Genomic DNA, 22,634 nt, shown 5'->3' with positions numbered 1-22,634 from the left:
GTGTGCCCAGCCTGCTTCAAGTTTCTTAAATCTTCTGTGTCTATTACAAAATCATAGTGAATCTATGAATAAGCATCACTTAAAAATAGTTTTCCTTATGCTCTTTGAGATTTGCTTCCATTAGATTGGTACCTGTTCTAAATTGACTTTAACTCCTTGAGTGGTGATTTTGATTTAGATCACAGCATGTTTCAGAATTTCTAAGTTCCAAAATCCCATTGCTTACCACAAAAGCGATGTCAAAGTGACAAATGTTTGGAATTCCTCCAGTTGTATGTTGCCAAAAAGGCTTGTAATTGGAAAATCTCAAGACCATCTGTTTATATCTTTCTTCTGCCTAGTTTTCATGTGAGCAGCTGAGAAGACTCTTTCTCTGCCATTTAGGACATGTAATTCTGCTGATTTTACACCCATGTATAGAACAGCTTTTCCTTGCCTTCTGCCAAAGCAATGTGACTCTTCTGACCACAAAATCAGCTGAAATATAGCCTTCCATTAATTTGAATTTCCCAGTGTAAGATTCTTGGAGATAGATAAGTTTTACTTACAGGACTGGAGCTTTGCCTATGAGCATGGGCTAAGAGAACATTCCAGCTACATTTCTAGACTCTTCAGGTGTATCTATTGTGTGTTTATAATATAAAATTAATGCAAAGGATATTGCTGTGTGGATGAGAATTATTTTCGCAGGTTTCAGTTTTACTTAGCAAATTTTGTCCTGAATTTTGTATGGAAGTGTATTTGTGGGAAATGGGGAATAATTCCCATGTTGCAGTCAATTGTTGCTGGACAGCAGCAAATAAACCAATTCAAAGCTGTTTTAATGAAAAGATGTCCTCAGTGGCCAGCAATCAGGGATTTATTGCTTCCCTTTCTGGGCTGATAAACTAACAAATACATAACCAGAGCTCATAATGTTATGTAGCTGTTCCCTTCCTGTGAGCAGGAGGAGCACTGGAAATTCCTCAGTTACTGGGCTGTTACATGTGTAATATATTATATCTAAATCACAAATATAATGCAGCAACAAACACTTCTAGTTTCAGTTCTAGATCCTATATGTGATTTAAATAATTTAGACTAAACCCAGTTTTGTCCTCCTTCCCATCCGGCAGCAGTGTCCCACTTGGACTCCCTCTGTGCTGCTTGCCTTTGATACATCTCCCACATCATGGGAAAACCTTCTGAATCTACAGGGAGCAGCTGCAGCTTCCTCTGGGTACAAAAGCATCCCCTCCACGCTGCTTTAAGTGTGTAAAGCAGTGGCTTGTGCAAAGGTCTCCTAGAAAGCATCCCAGGAGCAAACAGGCTGCAGTCCCTCAGGCTTATTTCTCTGTTATTCTGGAAAAGAGCTGTGGTTTCCAGAGCCCTCATTTCCTTTCTCAAACCCCAGCACCACTCTGTGGTTTCTATGTGTTCCCTTCTTCCCTCTGTGCATTTTCTGCCAGGCTTTAAAATTGTAGCTGGAGCTCCACTGGCTGAGGCATTTGCAGGAGTGGAATTTGAATGACAAAAAGCCAAGCTACATAAACACTTCATGGTTTTTGATTAGCTAATTGTTAAATTAGGGGGAATATGCTTACAGTGCAAAATTAAAACAATGAAACAAGCTGTGTTTTCAATCTAATTGATTACCTTGTAACTCAATTTGTACTAAGAAGCTTGATAAATGAGATTAACTATTGCAGAGGAAAACAGTGATTCCCAAGCATGGGAATATATTTGCTTTCTGGCAATTTGTATTGAATGCCTTCAAAGAACAACTGACTGCATTTTTTCTTGCTTCTTTTGGTTTTCAAATGAAGGGTTTGCTTTGTTACACATTTACAAAATGGCTTTAATTACTCTTTTTTTTTTTTTTGCCTTCCTATCTGTTTAGGCCTGCTTTCCCTCCCATTTCCTCCTCCATTTCTTTATTGGAGCCCTGCTTTCCTCCTTGCTGACTTTCCTGACCAGCTTGTTTCCTCTTTCCTGCCCTGGCCATTTCCATTTGTTCCTGAGCTGTGTTTTGCTGATCTGACCACTGTGTCAGTATTTATTTACAAAACCTATGCAGTAGGAGTGTATGGAATTGGGATTCATTTTTGTGCTCTGTTTTATGGCATGACTTGGTGGGCACTGTCCTGTGACCTTCATCTTCTGCCCCCTCCTTCAAGGTGAGAACTGGGCAGGGTTTATCTGCCTGGGACTATGATCCTCCTCATTTTTAAACAGGGCTCTTTTTTGCTTGTTGCTGGCATTTAACATCAGGTAATGATTTTAAAAGGAAATATGATGTATATATAACACAAAGAAGTTGATGTGTCTCTGTGTGATGACAGAATTTGTTCTGGTTTTAACTACATTATTTTTTGTATGCCAAATGGTCTTTTTCTTTTAACGAGTGCTTCATATTATATGGCCTTTCACTGCCCCCCTGTCTGTTGGGTACTGTTTTAAGGCTGTGTTAAATGAAGATATAATCTTTTTTAATCAAGCCAAGCAATTGCAAGTAATATAGAGTGTCATCTCTGTAGCACATCTAGGAGAGCATGAAATGAGTCAGCAATGAGCCATCCACAAACAGCACTGAGGTTATTTACTTTTTGTGAGTAGTAAAAGTTCACCTTTTACATAAGATCTGAAACAAGGTAACCTAATGTAGCAAACCACTGATGGGTGCAATGAAAATATGAACCACTTGTACTCCTATACATTCATTTTCAGGAATAAAAAGGGACTGACAATCTGTGCTTAAAGATGGTTTCTGAGATAGGAAATACCCATTGTGGTGACTTGGAACCTGCTGGGTTCCTCCTGAGCTACTGATCCTCTGCTCAACTGGTGCAAGGCAGGAAAAGTGCAATTAACTTCTTTGAGTTAATATGTCATTTAAACATAGCTGTGCAGAATTAAAGCTGACAGGGGAAAATGGGCAATGACATTCTTGCATCCACTATTCCATTTGCTTTCCTCTGAATAGTACTCCTCTCCCAAGGGACTTGCAAATTAAATACCTCACAGGACAGTGGTTCCTCAGGGCAGGTGATGCTGCCAATTCACTACAGTTCTTCCTTACAGAGGATGACAACTGTGTGTGCCACCCTTTAAAATCACTTCTTTTCATGTGAACTGCTGAAAGAGCCTGTCAGTGCAGGGCCACTCTCTTTAAGGCATTTTACTAATTTTTGTCCATCCAGCGAGCAGTTTCAGAGCTTTCCTACTTCACCCTATGGCAGAATTGAAAAAGTCTCTATCTAAGCCTTCATTCTCCTTACCATGGAGCAGTGTTTGTGGAGCAGATTCACACTGTGGATCCGCATCCATGATCAGGTGGAGCTCACTTTCAGTGCTCCTTTTCTTGCTTGGTCTGACATGTGTTTGGCTTGGAATCTCTGTGTACAGTCCCACACATGTGAGCCCTACCAGGAGTTGCATGTGCAGGCTGTGTGTGTTTGATGTGTGCATGTTTTAGGGGGCTTGCTGGGGCTGTGCTACAGCTGTGTGCTAATTTGTAAATCTGAAACTCAGATAAATCCTTTGATGGACCTGTATAGGTAGAATGGGTATTGTCATGATTTGCAGGCCTAAATAGCAGCCTGCCTCATGAGATGGTGTATATGAGGAGATTCAGGTGCTGTCCCATAGACAAGTGCATTTCTCTCTTTCCTTCTCTCTGTGATCACTGTAAATGGACTGTAAATTACAATAGTGATTTTCACGGTGATGGTAATATTGGTTAAATCCATCTGAGAAAGAAGTTCTCTAGCAGCGTGTTCATGTTTTGCAGTATGAATCTTGCCTGCTACACCCATGTCTGATTTGGGAAGACATAATATCTTCATTTCTCCAGAGAGCTTTAAAAAGGGAGGGCAGGGAGAAGGTATGGGAAGAAAGAGTCTTGTACACATGGTCACAGTACAGCATGGCCAGTCCCTGGTGTGAGGTGCTCTCCTGCTAGATGATTTCTGACAGTGCAACTTTGCTGCTGGCTGCCTTACCTCTTTTATTATAGAAATGTAAAAGATGGTGCTTAACATGGGGTGTTTCAAATGTCACCATTACATTCCCTCCAACCTCTGCAAGCCTATTCCTATGCTTGTTGGGTCTAATTTGATACTAAATTATGCTGACTTGACTGCTTTCATATCACAAAGATCTTAGTTGGAGGTGCCTTACTTCATTTCCATATGTTGAACAGAGCACAGTGTTCCCTAGTCCCTGCTCTAAAATATCACTGCTTTTCTGCAGTCCCTGGAGGTGAGGAGCATTCATCTGTGGACATGGGAGTTAGATACAGACAGACACACTGAAATGAGCCTTTCCTCATTTCTCCATGGAGGCAGCTTGTCCCTGGGCTCCCTGCAGCACCCAAGCTGTGTCTGCTCCATCCCCAGAGAGCTGGTGCTTGTAGCAATGCTTCCACTGTGAGGAATATATGAAAACTGCCAGTAGTCCATGCTCATGGCCCTGCCAGCAAAAAACTAAAAGGGAGAAGGTGTTTTTGGGGTTGGGGAGTCCGTGGGCAGCATCCAGGCTGAGCAGCAGGAGGCCTTCATCTCCTTAGGACAGGGAGAGGAGGGACACAGGCAGCAGGGGTTATCTGAAAAGCCCAAGTCTAAGGGAGATGGAGGGAGAACAGCTTTCCTTGCTGCTTTGGCAGCACCTGGGCTGAGGTGTGATTAGAGCAGCAGCTGATGACAGGGCCAGCAGAGGCACCCACACAGGATTTCAGCAGTCATGGAGAGCTGGTGCTCTCCACTGGGCCTTTAATCCCCCTTAAAATCACTTCAAGTGGTTGCAGGGAGAGGAAGAGCAATTTGAAATGCAGTCACTGCTGAGGAGAGGGAATGGTTATTGTAATACTGAAGCATTGTTTTGGGAAAAAGCAAATTCTGTGTGACCCAGTAAAGAAAAGGCTTTAAAAGATTTAGCTGCTTAATCCTGTTTATCTGCTGTTAGATCTTCGCAAAACCTCCCAGAGAGATTCAGAGCAGCATCTGAGTGTACAGACCTCACCCAGTGACTCAACAGCTCCTCTTCCTCAACTTAAGGTTTGGAAAAGAGGGGACATGCAGCTCACTGTGTGTAATTGCTCCGGCTAATGAGCAGCAGTCTTTTTTGTTCATAAACATTCAACAGTCTTCACTTCTGTATGATTAAAACGTTCAAATAGTTCTGGTTAATAACCTGGAAAATGGTCTGTGCAGTCTCCCAGGTGAAGTACAGCTCTGGAATGAACTGAAAATCCTTTAATAGTGGTGTGTTATTTTGTAATTATTCTGTGGCTTTCATTCTGCTTTCACCTTTGGTGAGGTGTTTTCCCTCAAAGGACACTTAAAGCAATTCTTTCATCTTCAAGTAAATGCAGAAATGCAGATGGAGGAGGATCCAAGCTCTGTCTAGAATTCAGAAAATAACCATATAAATTGGAGCAGAAAACTATGATATGGGGTAATAATTAATCTAGAACTTAAATTTCCAATGTGTAACTGGCATTCTATTGTGTGTAGCATAAACAGGGTCCTGGCTTGCAATAAATGGAAGGTCTCCAGAGCCAAGTGGCCAAAGTCCCATTAATATCTGCTATCTCTGTTCAACAGAGTTTTTCTGTGACATTTCTGGTTGTTGAGATTACTAAAATGTGAGGGTTTATTTTCCCCCTCTTTGTCATCTAATGAGGCTTTGGCTGTTTCTTCTGAAAAAAAATAATTAAATGATGACTTAATAAACTCGGGCTGTACATTTTTAAGATGTCTGTGGAGGTGCAAAGACACTTATGTCAGTGATTTCAGTGTTCCTCTGAAAAGGTACCAGCATTTACTGTGCAGACACCTGTTGGGCTGTTTCATTTTGTTAGCAGAGACTTGAGGCCACAAAGAAAATTGCTTTAAAAAATAAGTGTGTTGTCATGTGGGATACTGAGGTGATGAACCATAATTACATGCAGACCCAGATTTCTTCCTTTGTACTTGTTTTCTTGATGTTCTTTGTGAGGTACAGTGGGACTTCAGTTTGACTTTTCAAACAACAGTTCCTGTGGCTTGTTTTCCCTTTGTATCTGTGTGGTGAGCCAAAATTCAGTCTTTTGCTGACTCTCTTGAAGGAACTGATGAAGATATTTCTGTACACGTTTGCAAAGTCCTTCTTTCTGGAAACAGGCTTTTTTTTTTTTTTTGGTCACCAGGGCCACATCCCTGCACTACTCTTGGGTCAGATTCCTCTCCCTGCACATCCCCAGTGTTTGCCCGACTTGTCAGAACCCAAGTCCAGCTCTGTGCAAGAGTTTCCTCCCCAGGCATTCATCTGCTGAAACTCCTTGCCCAAACTCTTAGATCCCAAATTTTATTTGTATATGCTTTTGTTTGGAATGCACACAGAAATATCTGGGTTTGGGACCTGGAGACTGCTGTCCTCACCAATGCCACATGTGTGGAGAGAGGATAAGTTCAACTGGGTGTACATGAACAGGTGGAAAAAACACCCCAGGCTTTCTGTGGTACTTGGGAACTAAATGCAAACAAAAAGTTAAGGTGAAAATAGCAACATGACTAATCCTAGGAACATCAGCATTGTTTATAACCTTTAGACATAGGTTCACCCAATAACAGTTGTTAAAATTGCAAAGAGAAGTTTGTCTCAAATAATTCCTGGAAATACCATAGAAAGTGGAGAAAGGAGAAGTAGCACTTCTCACAGAAAAACAAAATCATAGAAATGACTACTCAAAATAAATCACTATGTTTTGTTTTTTGCTAAAGGGGCTGTTTTTGTCAAACCTCATTAAATGCAGCAGTGGTGTTGGGTAACTAAGCACAGTGACTTGCCTGGAGATGGCATCAATGCTGTGGCATAACCTGCATTTCAGGTACCAGGAGCTGTCACCGGAGACCCTGACAGGCAGCTGGGCATGTTTCCATTGGGATTTTTGTCCCTTGGGTGGGTGCTGGTCTGTCACCTCCAGGTGGTTTCCCATGGGGAGATCACACACCAGCTCACACCCATGTTTACTGCAAGGTCCAAGCTTGGGCTTTCCCTTCTTCTGCTGCAGAGCCACGGGATGTCCTTCAGCTCCTGAGGCAGCCTTTCCCCCCTGCTTTCCTTCTCACTCGTGTCTCCCCTATGTTTTGCAGCCGCTGGGCCAGCCGCAGCGCCAGCACGCAGCGCAGGAAGGACCGCCTGCGGCAGCACTCGGAGCACATCGCGCTGGACAACGACATGAGGGAGGTGGGTGGCCTCCTCTGGGGGCAGCACCAGCTGGGATCCAGGAGCTGGAGGCTTGGACAGCAATGTGCCCATTCCTTGGGGCTGCTTTGTGGCTACTCTGTGGTTTGGTTGGGTCTCTGTAGCCGCTTGGATGCTGCTCGGCTTGTCACCAATGCTGTACAACTTCAAATCACACAACATAAATAAAGTGCTTTTATTATTTTGAGGCAAGACAGCCCCATTGTCACCAGGGAAATGATTTGCTGATGTAGACCCTGGCTGTGTTACTGCACACAGCAGAGCCTGGCAGTGCAGCTGCCAAACTCTGGACAGAGTGGAAGTCTCTGGAAAAGTCAAGTCCTTGAGTAAATGTCAGCCATGTAGAAGTGAATGAGGCAGGATCTTCCCCTTTTTTTTTTAAAGGAACTTTTTTTCCTTTCTTTTACGTAGATTTCTAACATTTTACATATTTGAAAGGTTAAGACTTTGGGGCCTTTTTATGCCTAAAGCTTGCAAACTCCCATGCATCTTGTAAATGTCAGTCACACACATGTGTTTCTTTCCCATCTTTTCAGTTCTTCATCCTTCCATTAAATATTTTTCTGCCACATTTTTCCATTGATGTCCATATGCTTCTATTGTATGTTACTAGCAAAAATATAACACTCATGCTGTTTTGTGGTAAAACTCACTCAGTAATGATAGTCAGGGTTGGAGTTTGCTCTCCAAAAGAACCTGAGTGGATGAGAGGACTCTTCAACCATAGTTTTGAACGATGTTTCATGGAAACACAGCAAAACAGCACTTGTACCTGTTTGTTGCTATTTTTGCTAACATGGCTTTGCAAGTATATTTTAAGCAGTGCCTCGTGCGTGTACACGGCAGCAGAGCCTTCTCAGTACTTTGTCATGTATTTACTTTCTTCTTTTTTTTTGGCTGTGGATCATATGCATGCTTCTTTTGCTTTGTCTCTTCTTTCTGTTCTGCCATTGGGGCATCTGCCTCCTCTTAGCCCTCGGAGGAGCTTTTGCTTCGTCAGAACTCAATGGCCTTCTGGGAGTGGGATCAGGGACCACCCCCTCCTGCACGGCCTCCTAAAAAATCCTTCTCTGAATGCTGCCTGGTATGTTTTAGTTCTTCTTGTTGAAAGCTGCTTTTGAGATGTTGTTAGCATGAGGAACCTCTGTCTTTGCTGCCTCTCAAACCTGCCCCTTTCTTGTAGAGTATGAGCACGTCCCTGTAGCGCTTGGAAGTGTGGTTATAGTCAGAAAAGTAGCTGGAAAGGAGCTTCCACACCAGCTCCCTGGAAAACACAGTGGCTCCAAGGCTGAAAGACAAGAATTTTGTTTTGCTTTGGGGTTTTTTTTTCCCCGATGTTGCTCACCTGGTAATTCAGTTTAGGGTGTCGCATCCCAAGAGCATTGCTATGGATGCTGGACCATTACATCCCAGTGTGCAAGAATGTGGTGGTGCATGGATGCTGGAACAGGCAAAAGGCAATCAGCTGATTCTCTCAGCCCACCCTTAGTCTTCTCTGGAACCTCAGAGTTTGTTGGTTTTTTTAAATTTTGTTTGTTTTTTTTTTTTTTTTTAATATAATAAGCTATACAATGAATAAGGTTATCTGTGTTTTGTACTCTTCAGACTATAACCACACTTTTTATCCCTTCACATTTAGAAAGAAATATTCATTTTTCTAGTTATGTATTCCTTGTATTACTTTTTGCTGATTTTTCTGTTAATTTTTGCACTGAGATGGAAGTCACTTATGAGGTTGCTTGCTGAACAACATACTTTCATTGTCTGTAGCTTTTTTTCTTTTATTCCCACCTATAGTTTTTGAACTATTATAAAATCCTTACAATATTTTTGGAACTGTAGTTACCTAACTGAGAATTTTAGTGGAATACAGCTTTTTCTTGGCAGAACCCTATATTCTTGTCTGGCCTGTTAGGGTGGTGCTAAGTGGTTCTTGTTCAGATTTCTGTGTTCAGAAAATCCAATTGCATCAGAAAAACTCTATTCCTATTTAAATTAAAAAAAAGAAAAAGGTGGGGGGGAAGCCATTTGCTATTTCAAGGTGTTAAGATTTTGGTTTTGCTTTTCCTAATCTCCTGGAAGGTGTCCATGCCCATGGCAGGAAATTTGGACCTATGTGATCTTTAAGGTCCCTTCCAACCCAAACCATTCTGTGTTTCTATGGAATAAATTTTCTGCCCAGACAGGAAGCTCCAAGGATGCAGCAGCCATAGTGACCTCTCAGTTCCCCAGCCAGCAGCAGCAAGGATTCCCTGGAGGGATGTGACCTGCTCCTTCCAGGAAAGACTGGTCATTGTCACATACCATCCCCGAGAGAGGCATCCTTAACAGGACACAAACCCACTGTAGAAACAGAGCATTCCCACACCAGGCTATGAGCTCTGTTCTTCAAGACTTTTATTTGGCAATATTCTTTTATCTTGCTCTTTTTAAGACAAAATTATGAAGAATGCTCAAACAACATTTTGATAGTTGGGGCCAACTTCTCATTCTTGCTCAGCATGTAGCTCTGTCACTGATGCTGGGGTCAGAAGTCATGTGCTGATTGGTTTGTGGATTTTGGCTTAAAACAAAACAAAAAAAAAACCAAAAAACAAACACCCCCAAAAAACTAGACCAAAGCAAAAAATACCCTACCCTGAAGACAATGCAGTGGAACAGGAAAGTTTGAAAGTCTTCAATTATAGCAATTATAGCTTGGATCTTTTTTTAAAGAGTATGCTGATTTTTGTCCATACTTTACAATTACCATAGTAAGAACATGAATGATCCCAAGTGTCAATTTTGTTTAAAATGAGCTTCACTTGTTATCAAGAAGTTAATTGAGAATAAGATCAAGTCTCATTTTTCCTTCATAAACCATCTAGATGAAAAGTAATGGATGAAATCTTTCTCATTCACTAAGTGTATTTCTGCTTCTTATAACTTATTTTTAGGGTTTTTTTTTCTATTCATATATAGTCTGGTCACAAATTAGACAATTTTTTTTTTAAGTGAGAAATAACAGTGGAAAGCAACTTTCTTGATGTTTTGGCTTTATTGCGGAATGAAGGTATTACACTTTATGCACTTGTACCTAACCTCATGCTAGTGACTAACAGCACAGTTCACTGGCTAATATTGGCTGATTCTGTGCCAGTCCAGGGAAATATCTTGCTTTTTCTCTTGTCAGAGGGGATCATTTCACTTCTCTAGCCTGACACCTAAACATCAGACAAATCAAGATTGTGTTTCTAGATTAACACTAGCTCATTTCTTTTCATCACCTTGCTTGCTTAGGATGAGGAGAGTCACTCTGACCTGTAATATCTAAAATTATTCTCTTTATTTTTAGAAATACATGCAGGAGGCCAGGAGTTTAGGTAAAAACCTAAGGCAGCCCAAACTGTCAGACCTCTCTCCAGCTGTGATTGCGCAGACCAACTGGAAATTTGTGGAAGGGTTGCTGAAGGAATGTCGCATGAAGGTAGGTCATCCCTTGGATTGCAGTGAGCTGAAAGGGCACCTGCAGATGTTCTGCTGGTTCACAGCTGGAATGACATGGTTCTTTTGGAACACCTGGTTGTTGCAGGATGGATAGCCCTGTAGTGTTTTTCAACAGCTGGAACGTGTTTTGAAAGGAACGTGTTTTCATTTCTCTTTATGCAGTTGAAGTTGATGGAAGTAGAAAGGACAGGAAGGAGAATCAGCATGATCAGACATCTTCTGGAGGATTTCCTTTAATTGTTCATATTTACATGTAGCCTAAACAGAATGGCCTGGAGACCTGTGGTCAAAAGGGAAGAATTCAGCATGAGTGGCTTGTGCATGTTGTTTATGCATAGCAAATGAAATATAACAGTTCCTGGTGGTAAAGAAGATTTCATAGCCATGGACATAAAACTTCTTTGTGTCTGTTGCAGTTGGTAGTATACTCCTTTACCTGAGTGTTAAACTTTATTAGCTGTGACAAGAATTGAAATGGAAGCTAAGTAAGACTGAGCATGTGTTCTGTACTCTGCTTGGTAATAAATCACCAGCAATGAAATAAGACAATTAATAAAGGGTGTAGAAGTAGGACAGCTGGAACAGGCTCCCCAGGGAAGTGGTCACAGCACCAAGTCTGCCAGAGTTCAAGAGGTGTTTGGACAATTCTCTCAGACACATGGTGTGACTCTTGGGGCTGTCCTGTGCAGGCACAGGAACTGGACATGGTCTTTCTGGGTCCCTCCCAACTCAGGGTATTCTGTGATTCAAAGTAATTGAGCAAAACTTTTTAATATAATTACTTCCGTTAATTTACAGTCTCTGCAAATAGATTTGAAGTTTCTCTCTGTTAGCCATGGTCTCTAGATTAAGAATGTGTAAACTCATCTGTACATTCTGTGCCTTGTTGGATAACATTCTTAGAAACTGTTGGGATCTTTTTTTTTTCTGGTAGACTAAACGCATGTTGGTAGAGAAAATGGGCCATGAAGCAGTTGAGCTGGGACATGGAGAAGCCAACATAACAGGTCTGGAGGAAAACACACTGATTGCCAGTCTCTGTGATCTGCTGGAAAGAATCTGGAGCCATGGTCTGCAGGTCAAGCAGGTTGGTAGATACTGAATGTCATCTCTGCATTCTACGCTGCTATTCAATGGTATAACCCCAAAATAAAGCAGGAGATGTCTTTGGGATCAGTGTCCCTGGTTCATATTTTGCAAAGATTTGATATGTTTGGGTTTTTTGAGGGGGGATTGTTTTGGGGTTTTCCCCTCTGGACATTGCAGTGATATTGTCAAGTACGTGTTTGGTTTGTTCCCTTTCAACCTTCATAAAGGAAACCCAGAGGGAGAACAAAGAAACAAGGTGGGTGGTGTGACTGCTGAATCAGTGGGGTGGTTCTCTCTTCCTGAGGTTTCATGGCCCAAGAGAGAAGGATTGGCTTCCATTACTGAACATTTTGCTCATTCAAATGCTGTTCCTTATTCTGCCATGTTTATTGGCCATTACTGGTTATTTTTTTGCCTATATGTATTTTTTTTTTATTTATTTTCAGGGGAAATCTGCATTGTGGTCCCATTTGCTTCAGTACCAGGAGAGAGAAGAGAAGCAAGAGCACAGTGCAGAGTCCCCAGGTGAGTACTTGGTATGAGCAGTCCATCACAGCAAGTGAGCTCTGCCATGGTAGGAACAGTGCAACCACATGAAACCTGTGCAGGATTTTCAGTGTATTTGCTTTCTAATACCACATTTACCTTTTGAGACTTCTTATAATCATTGTGGGGATGTCTTGATGTCTGGACAAAATGGATTGAAATCACTGGAGGCCAAGGCACATATTTCCCATCCTTGTCTGGAAAATCACTTGATGCATGTGCACTACCTTCATTCCCTTTTAATGAGCATTGAGTGAGGTTTGAGAAGCATTGTCTCCATGAGAAATAATTCCAGAAGAAGCTGAAAGTGTGGAACTGGGAATAAGAGAGCTGACATTTTTCTTTCAGTGAGCATAATCTGTCTCTCAAATCCCAATATGAATAACTCTATGTTCAGTAAATCTTTTTACTGGTGGGTGGTACACTTCAGAAATTGTGAAGTTGATGTCTCTCCATCAGTCTAGGTGCTCCATTTATGCTTTGGCTTGGCCCCTTGCAATTACTAAATTACTTCTGTGTTTAAAGAGAAGTTTTCTAAAAACTTTGAGATGGGGTATTGTAGTAAGTCTCTGAACTTCAGTGGGTCATCTTGCAAGGACTCTCCAATTCAGATCCTGCAGATGGAAACTTTTATGATCAGTCCTCAAAGAGGCATTTATGGACAAACTAGTCTCTCCCATGAAAGAACTTTTTAATAAGCTTCAATGAGTAATGCACTAAACAATCTGGCTGGCAGGCACAAATTCCTGAGAGCAAAATGTGTCACCACAAAGTGGTTTGATCAGAGCAGAGAACTGAAATGCACAGCATTCTTTGCATTGAATATGTTACTGTAGCTTAATTTTCTTTGAGTTGTTCTCAGTTGTGAGCTTTCCATGGAAACTTCTCACTAATAAAACTCACTGCTGTACAGATTTAACCTAAGGTATTTCACACACAAAAAAAGGCAGCTACATCTCCCAAATTGAGTGCTGGGTTAAAGAAGGAATAGGTAATATATTCAGAGTTTTCATTTTGTCTGCTTCTACATTTCCAGGATAGAGTTAATGACAATGCACAGAAACAGTGCAGTAACCAGCCAGTGAAGATTCTTTTCAGCTGTATGTAGAACAAATGTATTGCAGACTGTTACTGTAGTGTTGTGTTAACTGTGTGTATTTTCTCCACTGTAGTTGGTGGTGGAACAGAAAGACGAAAGTCTGATACAGGAATTACTCTGCCTACATTGAGGGTTTCCCTGATACAAGACATGAGGTATGCAATTTGGTTCCTATAGCATTAATTGTGGGTTTAATTGTGTAGCATAAAGTAAACATCCTCACTGGGTTTGGGTCTACAAAGGCTAAGGAGAATTAAACCTTCTCTTCAGCCCACATTGAAATCTACAATGTGTTGCCTTTCTGTTTTGAAAAACTTTTTTGTGTGTTCACTTCATCTTTTTTAGTGAACAGAGAATGAAAACCACACATATGTTACTGCAATTTCTGTTTTTCCAGGGGGGTTCTTCCAGTAACAAAGCCAGCTTCTACAAATAACAGCAAACAAGTTCAATTCCTTGGTATTTTCAGTTTGTTTCTTTCAGTTCATTTTTTAATTACTGACCCAGCAAGTACAGTTGGTAGGCAAAGCAAAGGGACATAAAAACCTGCTGACAATGCCCGAGCAATATTCTTTCTTTTCAACTAGCATTTCATGGCAGAAAGTAATAAATGTACAAGCTTAGAAGTTTGATCAGACCTAGAAGTTGGGTGAGTTTAAAGCTGGGATGTGAAGTTAGGACAGTTTCTCTCCAGTGGACCACAGCCTGGCTCTGGAGACCTTTTCAAGCAGTGTTAATTTGGAAGCAGAAGGATTAGAGGGTCAGAAGAGGTGGAGACTGGTGTGACACCAGCAGGCAGAAGTTCTTCAGGGCATCTCCTTGATTAAGCCACTTCCAGGTCAGGCCACTGTTTTGACACTTTTCTTGCCAGGGCTAAGGATTACAGTGGGGTAAACATGCCGTGAAAAGGGAGGAGGAGTAATGCAATAATGCTCATCTGTAAAGAGCTGAGAGCAATTAAATGTGTAAGACAACATGAGTACTGCTTCTTACATTCTTCTCACACCTAAAAATATGGCAAAAGAACCTTAGGGTAAAAAATAAGATTTATTGTAGTTAGTTCAGAGAACCCTGATTACAGTGATGTGATTTTACTATGTGGGTTGATAGATTAGTCAGATTTTTCTGGGAAAAAAAAAATCACTGTACTCCCCACCTGCAGTGTGCAACCTTTTAGTTTGATGCTTTGTAGTATGAGTCTTTTGTTCTGATTTCAAAGAGCATGACATGCCATGTACTGCTAAAACAACATGTAAAAGAGGGAGAGAGAGAGAGAATGCATAGAGTGTAGTGCCAAGAGGTCATTCTGAACATATGTCTGCCATTTTAGCATCCCTCTCATGGGATGTGGCAGCTCTCTCCTTAATTCAGTCCTGGGAGACTGACAGGCATGCAGAGGGTCAGTGTGAGGGAAGGATGAGGGAGGATCTGGAGCGGAAACTCCTGTGCTGGGGGGGTGGCTGACAGAGGGGGCTGTGTGTGCTCACTGCTGCATGCATGGGTCTGTCTTCCACTGGAGTAATGAAAGCCCAGCATGGATCTGAGCTCTCTTGTGTGAATCACAAAAGTCTTTCTTACTGCTCTTCAGAGGAAAAGTACAGAAGCAGAACATTACCTTTTGTAATATCTTGGGTATTTGTGATTGTCCATGAATATGTTTGGTCATAGGAAAATGCTGGGCAGATGGTGAGTTGAATTTGTCATCTGTAATCTCGAGGCATACTTTCTCCTGCTTGGAAGGAATGCTGCCTAATATTTGTTTGCACACCAGGCTGAAGTTGAAGGATGGGTAATTGTTAAATTGCAGGGCTTGTGGTGCTGACTGAACTAATGGCTGGAGGATTAAGCATTGCCTTAAGCAGGGCTTGTTTCTGATGGCTTATGCAAGGTTATGTAAACAACTTAAAAGCAGGGCTGAGTCACAGTCATGCTCTGAGTGTGCCATGTGCCACAGGTACTGTGGTGTGTCCTCTACCTCCCCTCTGAAAGCCAGGCATCTCAAATGTGGTCAGGAAGATGCTCAGGGTGTTTATTTTTGTTCTGTGCATGGAATCCCAGTGGCACAAGCCAGCCTGGGGATTCTCCCTCCAGCCTTTCCCCTGGCACAATCTGCCCCATCTCTCTAGCCCCTCTTCCAGCTACAGCCTGCTTCCAGCATGGCATTGCTGAGCATCCAATCAAGCCAGTCAACATCAGGGCCTCCCCAAAACCTTTGGTCCAGCTGGATTCAAGTTTCTGATCCTTCCCCTTTGGGCAAGCTCTTCCTTGCTATCAGCACTTGCTTCATGCCCATGTCGTGCCTCCCTCCTCAGGGAGCTTGCACTGGAGGATGTGAGCTGGCCCCTGGGCCCACAGCAGTGATGCTTAGCCTGCTGTGCTCAAAAAGAAGGCTGAGCAAAGCCCTGCTGCCTGCCTGGGGTGAGCTATAGGCTCCTTCCTGACTGTGCTGCCATGGGAGCAGGCACAGCATCCCCAGGGCATGGCGGTGCTGGGCAGCTGCAACCTCTGCTGTCAGCACAGCTGTTTGCACAGGGTTTGTTCACCAGACCCCAGGCTTACATTTGACAGGGCAAATAGATTTTTCTTTATTACTAATGGGATTAAAAGCAAGTCCAAACCAGGGGAGTTGCCTCGAAATGGCTGCTCAGTGCTATGACAAGAAGAATTTGCTGTGCAGTGCTGAGCATACGGTGCTTACACTTAGGTCACTGATAAAAATAGAGCTGTTCTGACTCTCACAACTGACAGTGAAATAAATTTGGGTCCCTGCATGCTCTGTTCTGTTACACTCTGCTTTTGCTGACACCAAGACTGATTACTGAATCTTTTTAATATCTCTGGCAAGCTGCATGCTTGCAGATATTTTTTTTTTTTTCCCAAATGCACAATTAACGCTTATCTAGTCTGAACCAGACACAGGTAATGAAGAGGCACAGAGCGTGCGTGGAATAAGGTTGAGTCCATCTGCACTTGAATCTTCTCCCAGTGAAATAACATATTCTGCTCAGTGTTTCATATTAGATGTAATTCAAGCTGAGCACTCAGGGGAAGGGGAGGGAGATGATAGTCTGTGCTTTGATCTTCCCATCTCAAAAGGCTTGAAATGTCTGAGGAGAGTGTCTCAACACGATGTAGTTGATTGTAGCATGCATCCTGTTTCTCAAGGACTGCAGGGGTCACGTGTCCAGCTCTCTGCTGGAAAGTCTAATGCTGGCTGCCATGCTCTGAGCCAGGAAGGGCTTTCCCCTGCCAGGAGCAAGGCTTCAGCCTGCAGGTCAGCCTGGCACAGAGCAGGGCTCCTGGGCTCTGCGTGCTCTTCATTTGTGGAGAGAAAACTCCTATTTCTGGACAGCTCCAAGTTGTTCTTTGCAAATTTGCCCTAAAGGTCCTGGGCTTGCTCTGTTAGAGGCTCTATAAACAAGAGAGTAGTTTGCTCAAATAATGCAGGGACTAAATATAACACAAAGCACACACTTGGGTGTAACAGATGGGGGAAAGCACGAGACTATAGTAGTCAATGTAAAAAGCATCAGTCACAGCATGACTTTGTTGGATTTCCTTTGGAGTAAATATTGCCACATTCCACAACACTCAACAATGCGTGGAGGGCTGTCAAGGAAGTTGCAGGAGTTGGACAGTAAATTGCAGCTGAGATTAGCTCAGATTTCAGCTGATGGTACTTGGAGCCTGCCATGGAGATTTGGAGGGCTGAACTGCCTGTGCACTTAACATGCAGATTGCATGAAAATTAAGAAATTTGAGCCTTTTCTTTCCCCTGCTGAAAACTGTTACTCACTTTTCTTGTTTTTTATTTAACCAAGTGGGGAGTTTTTGGAAGCAGCTTTGTCCTGCCGTGGCAGTTCTCTTCCTCTTCTAAAACTCCTGTGCTCTAAAGCTAGAGTTTTGGCATTCTCCAAACTGAAATGTGGGAAGGTTTAAAAAGAAGAACGCATAACTGTAGAAGAAATCCCCTATGGAACAGTTCTGCTTTCCTACAGATAAAACATATGGAGGGCTGTTCAAATTATCACTTACAGGAAGGCTTTTTCTATCCCTAAAAATGTGATTCTGCTTGCAGCTTCCTGCTGCTGTTTTTGCCTCAGCAGTCCTCCTTTTCTCAGCTGTGCCATTGCTGCTGCTCTTGAGGGGCTTTGTTAGAGCCTTCAGAGCCACTGTGGCTTGGAGAAACCGTCAGGACTTTGTCTTCTGCCCTCCCAGACACACCTCAGGTCAGCAGCTTGAGGTGTAACTGAGATTTAACTGGGTCTCACAAGGTGCCACTTGTTTTTAAACAACCCATTGCTGTTTTTAAGTCCTAGCAGTGTCCATTAAAGCACCTACCTTGGGCAATGAAGGGGTAAGCAGATTTACCCCTCCTCACGTTGGCCAGGCAGCCACAGAGCAGCTCCTATGGGCTGCCATGCCCAGGAAAAGCTGCCCCATGTCCTGGTGCCAGCCTGGGATCTCATTGCCCCACTGCAGGGTTCTGGGGGCCCTGCTGGGGATCTCTCCAGAAATCATGTCAGAAGACATTTTCCAGTTCACTTGCTGCATCACCACACTGCATGTTGCCATTTGAAGCATGCAGAATTTTTATGATTCATCTATTTATTTTCTTCCCCACACATTTCAGGCACGTTCAGAACATGAGTGAGATAAAGACAGATGTGGGGCGAGCCCGAGCCTGGATTAGACTTTCTCTGGAGAAGAAGCTTTTGTCTCAGCACCTGAAGCAGCTGCTTTCCAACCAGGCACTTGCAAAGTAAGCCAGCTCTTTCCTTCAAACCTTCATTTCATGTTGTGAAAGTGGTGCTGCTTGGGGTACAGCCAGGCACCCTGTTTGGGTACTGTGGTTTCCAGTAGAAGTGATTGAAGGGCAGGGGGGAGCTGGGAGAGGTGGTGCTGCCCACCCAGCAGGGCAAAAGTCTGCTCCTCTGCATGGAAAGCACATCACAGATTTCAGGAAGGAGGCATTAGTTCATGGTCAGATCCCTGCACTGCTCCAAGCCACACTGCAGCCCTACAGATCTTGAGCTGACAGGGTGGTGGGAGGGCCCCAGCTGCTGCTTGGTGCATCCTGCTGAGTTTGCTGTCACAGTGGGGAGCAGAAGGAAGAAGGAAGATGTGGTTGTTAGAGGAGACCATTCCACAGTGGGAAGGCGTGGGGAAGAAATGAGGTTGCTGTGTGTTGGTTCAGATCTGCTGCTGTGAGTAGTGTTAGTTTTTAGTGTTAGTTTTTACCTGTGCTTTCAGCAAACCCCAAACTGAGGTAACTCAGCAGCCTTGCTGTGGGAGTGCTCTGTAAAATATCTGTAGCACATTTACATGTCCTCTGTGGGTTTCTAGCAGCTTCTGGTTTTGGGGGGTCATACATCTCATTAAGAGCCACTCTTCATTTGGTGTTTGGAGATTCAAACACCTTTTAAGATACTTGGTGCTTTTTCAGCAGCAACAACTCAAATGCCATGTGCTTGTTTCTCCCAGGAAACTTTACAAGCGTTACGCTTTCCTGCGCTGTGAGGAAGAACGGGAACAGTTTCTGTATCACCTGCTGTCGCTCAATGCTGTGGATTATTTCTGCTTCACAAGTGTCTTCACTACGATCAGTGAGTTGGAGAATCAATTTTTTTCCCCCTGACTAAAAATTAGTTGCTGTCATGGTTTGTAAGAGATGATGTTGGTGGTGCCTGAGTAGCTGAGCCCTTATCTGGGAGCCTTGGTTGTTGCTGCGGGGCTCCTGGGTGCTGGGTGTTGCTCTGGGAAACCAGCTGGAGAGCCAAGGTTGTGTGGGAGTGCTCTGGATAAGAGCACTGCACAAAGGAGAGCAATCAGCAGGGAGTGCTGCTCTCTGTGTAGTTTCTTTCAGTTTCCCTCCCAGACAAGTCCTCTACCTCCTAATGCTTCTTTCTGGCCTTCATTAAGTGTGCACAGCAGTCTGCTCTCCGCAGACTGAGGAGGAGATGCAAGATTAGAGGATGAAATACTTTGTGCTGCTCTTTGTATCTTAAATCTCTTTTTGTCTCTTCTTAAATGCCAGAAAGATTCCCTTTCTCACTCTCTCATGTAAGGAGAAGAGCAGAGATTGGATTGCTATCTGGAAATGAATCTTTGTCTCTCCAGTACAGGACAATGCAGAAAAAGCAAGATCCCATTAGGTGACCTAATTATTTGGATTCACCTGGGCAGCCATTATTTTTAATTTTCTTGCCTGTTCAGAGTGAACTGAAGCAAGTTTTACATGGCTGTCAAAACAGGCACTCATTCTACTTTTTCCCCTCTAAAAGCAATAAATCCCCCAGAACTACCGCAGCACCAAGAGATTTATTCATCCTTGATTACCTTATTTCTGTGGGGTATCCAGCCTAACAGCTTTCTTCTGCAGGACAAGTGCTTGGAATCTGAGGGTATTTTTTGAGTGCAGTATGATTGGCTGGCACACAAAAATAAAAGAGGCTGGCTTGGTTTCCCCAGTCCAAAAGGCAGCTTGTGAAACATATGGGGAGAGTGGATCTTGTAGTGCTGGAAGTGCAGTGTCAGAGCCAAATCCAAATTGGGGTGGGTGGCAGTCCTTGTCTTCAGCATGTATGGGTGGCACAGGTTGAAAAGCAGAAGAGTAAGGGATTAAGAGCAGGAATAAGAATAAAGTGGGGGATGTACACAGAGACACAGCAGACCTGAGAGTCTGTGGTGTCAGCACTACTTGAAGGGGGCCTATACCAAAGATGGGAACAAACATTTTATCATTTACCTGTTGCAGGAGGACAAGAGGTGATGTTTTTAAACTAAATGGGGGGGGGGGGGGGGGGTCAGTTTAGGTTAGATATAAGGAAGAAGTTTTTTTCACGTTTTGTGTAGTGAGACCTTGGCATAGGGGATGGGATGGGATGCCCCATCCCTGGGAGTGCTCAAGGTCAGCTTGGACGGGGCTGCGAGCAGTCTGCTCCCTGCAGGGGGCTGGACTAGATGGCTCCTAGAGGTCCCTTCCCAGCCAGGCTGTTGGAGGGCTGTGACATGCCCTCCTTCCCTGCCCCATCCTCGGCGGCGGCTCCGTGCCGCCCGTGCGGTGCCGGCTCCGCCGCGGGGCTGCAGCTCCACCGTGCGGCACCGCCGCCCTTCTCGGGAGGGGGGGCCCCTCCGCCTCCGAGACCGGCAGCCAGAGCTTGCCTTCAAGGGAAAGGCGTGGTTTGCCCCAGAAATTGCGATTACCGTAAGGAAAAAAAATAAAAGAAGGCTAACGTGCTTCCCACTCTGCCTGTTCGCAGTGATCCCTTACAGGTCAGTGATAATTCCCATCAAAAAACTAAGCAATGCAATAACCACATCAAACCCGTGGATATGTGTGTCAGGAGAGCTGGGAGATAGTGGTGTCATGCAGATTCCTAAAAACCACCTAGAAATGACGTTTGAGGTGAGTACATGCTCTTCACAATTTCCTTACAATTTTAAACGTGCTTCCAAATAAATATGAATTTGTTGAAGGGTTTTTAAGAGCACAGCATTTCAGATTCTGTCCTGATTTTCAGCATCACTGTAGATTCAAATATGTACAGGAAAATAGCATGCTCTTCTTGTGTGAGATGAAGGTTTCCTGTGAGAACACACTACTTTTAACCACAGGCCTTGCTGCTGTCCAGCCCAGAATTCCTCACCTTGCCTATCTATTTCTACATCTCATTCCCTTCCACACCTCCTTACCTAATTGTCCCTTTTAGTGCTTATTTCCACCTCCTCATCTCCCTTCCAAGCTTCCCTTCTTTCACTCTCTCTTTCCACTAACCACCACCCAGGTCCCTTTTGACCTCTGCCCAGTCCCAAATTTCTTCTGGGCCAGTTGTCTGGCATTGCTCTTCAACATCCCAGCTTCAGGTGTTGTCTGTGGCACACCAGGAGCTGCCATCCCCCCTGGGCTCTCTCCCCTGGGCTTGCTGGGGTTTTCTCTTTGCTTTCTCCTCTGCTTTCCCACCCAGCAATTTCAGGCTGGCTCAGTGCCATGCCAAAGCAGCTGGTAGCAGGAATTGCAGGGAAAGCCCCATCAAGCTCCTCTAGCTCCAGGCTGTACCGTATCCATTAAGGAGTCATTTTGTAGGAAAATCTGCTACTGAAATTGAGGTTGCATCCACTGAGCATATGCAGACTGATCTTCAACAACAATAGCAAAAAAAGCCCCTTGCCAAATACAGGTTGATTTTGACAAAGAGAGGATATTTTTGAGATAAATGCCCACGTATCATTCAGATATTACTGTTTTGTAGAAAAGATCTCCAGGCTTCTAACAGGCAAAATGACATATTTAGATATTTCTAAGGACCATATTGTTTCTGTTCGGGATTATTCTTTTGGCTGAAGCTTTCCTAAAATATCAGCTTGGGTAGCCACCCACTTGTAGAAATGTCAGCCCAAGCTGCTTTTTTGGCAGCATCAGAAGCAGTGAAAACCAAGGTATTTCAAGGAAAGTGTTAAGGTGACATTAACAGATGTTGTTGCCAGCCCCACCTACAATTACATCTTGCTCTGGAATTCACAGTGCCTTGTTTTCCTTCTTCTGTGTCTTTGTGATGCTGAGTCTCATGTTAGTGGTTTTTGTTTGGGCCAACAATAAGCAAATCAATCTTAGAAAATAATAAAGGATCTAGGGACTGCTGCATAGTGTGGAGTGAGTCAGCTGAAGGTCAGTATGCCCCAAATGGATTTTTGAAAAGCTGTTTGTGTTAAAGATCTATTTCTTCTGCAAAAGCACGCCTTTTTATCACCTTACACAGAAACATGTAATTAATACTTCTCAGAAATATTCAGAGTGAGTGATCCCAACAAAGAATATAATCTCTCCACAAGCTTTTAAGAGTTTTATTTCTTTTTCTCTTGTCTTAAAATAATTATGCTGCTTTTGCAAATACTCTGCATATTTGGTCAAAAACACTTGTTCTATAAACTACGGAGAACTAGAAAACTGAATAAAAGCCTATATTTGACCATATGCCTGCATGTGGTGGGGGTGTGTGTTGTCTGTTCTTTTTGAAATGAAGCAAAAACTGTTACTTATTTCAGTGCCAGAACTTGGGGAAGCTGACGACCGTTCAGATTGGTCATGACAACTCAGGGCTGCTGGCCAAGTGGCTGGTTGATTGTGTCATGGTCAGGAATGAAATAACAGGACACACGTACAAGTAAGCAACAAGTTGTCATTTTTCTT

General features: G+C 43.3%; 1 protein-coding gene across 1 annotated transcript in view; it reads left to right on the top strand.

Moving 5' to 3' along the window:
• Positions 1–22,634, top strand: part of DENND5B (DENN domain containing 5B) — a 105,862-nt gene that overhangs the window by 74,768 nt on the left and 8,460 nt on the right. Inside the window, exons 8-16 of the mRNA XM_058022656.1 lie at positions 7,113–7,206; positions 10,559–10,690; positions 11,645–11,797; positions 12,246–12,324; positions 13,518–13,599; positions 18,078–18,206; positions 18,929–19,050; positions 20,707–20,852; positions 22,490–22,608. Of these exons, the coding sequence (XP_057878639.1) occupies positions 7,113–7,206; positions 10,559–10,690; positions 11,645–11,797; positions 12,246–12,324; positions 13,518–13,599; positions 18,078–18,206; positions 18,929–19,050; positions 20,707–20,852; positions 22,490–22,608 (1,056 nt within the window). The remainder of the gene's footprint in view (positions 1–7,112; positions 7,207–10,558; positions 10,691–11,644; positions 11,798–12,245; positions 12,325–13,517; positions 13,600–18,077; positions 18,207–18,928; positions 19,051–20,706; positions 20,853–22,489; positions 22,609–22,634) is intronic.

Source organism: Melospiza georgiana, chromosome 4 (assembly GCF_028018845.1).
Source record: "Melospiza georgiana isolate bMelGeo1 chromosome 4, bMelGeo1.pri, whole genome shotgun sequence".
In the NCBI taxonomy this organism is placed as follows: domain Eukaryota; kingdom Metazoa; phylum Chordata; class Aves; order Passeriformes; family Passerellidae; genus Melospiza; species Melospiza georgiana.
Note: the sequence above shows the minus strand (reverse complement) of the source record. Positions and strands in the feature narration are given on the sequence as shown.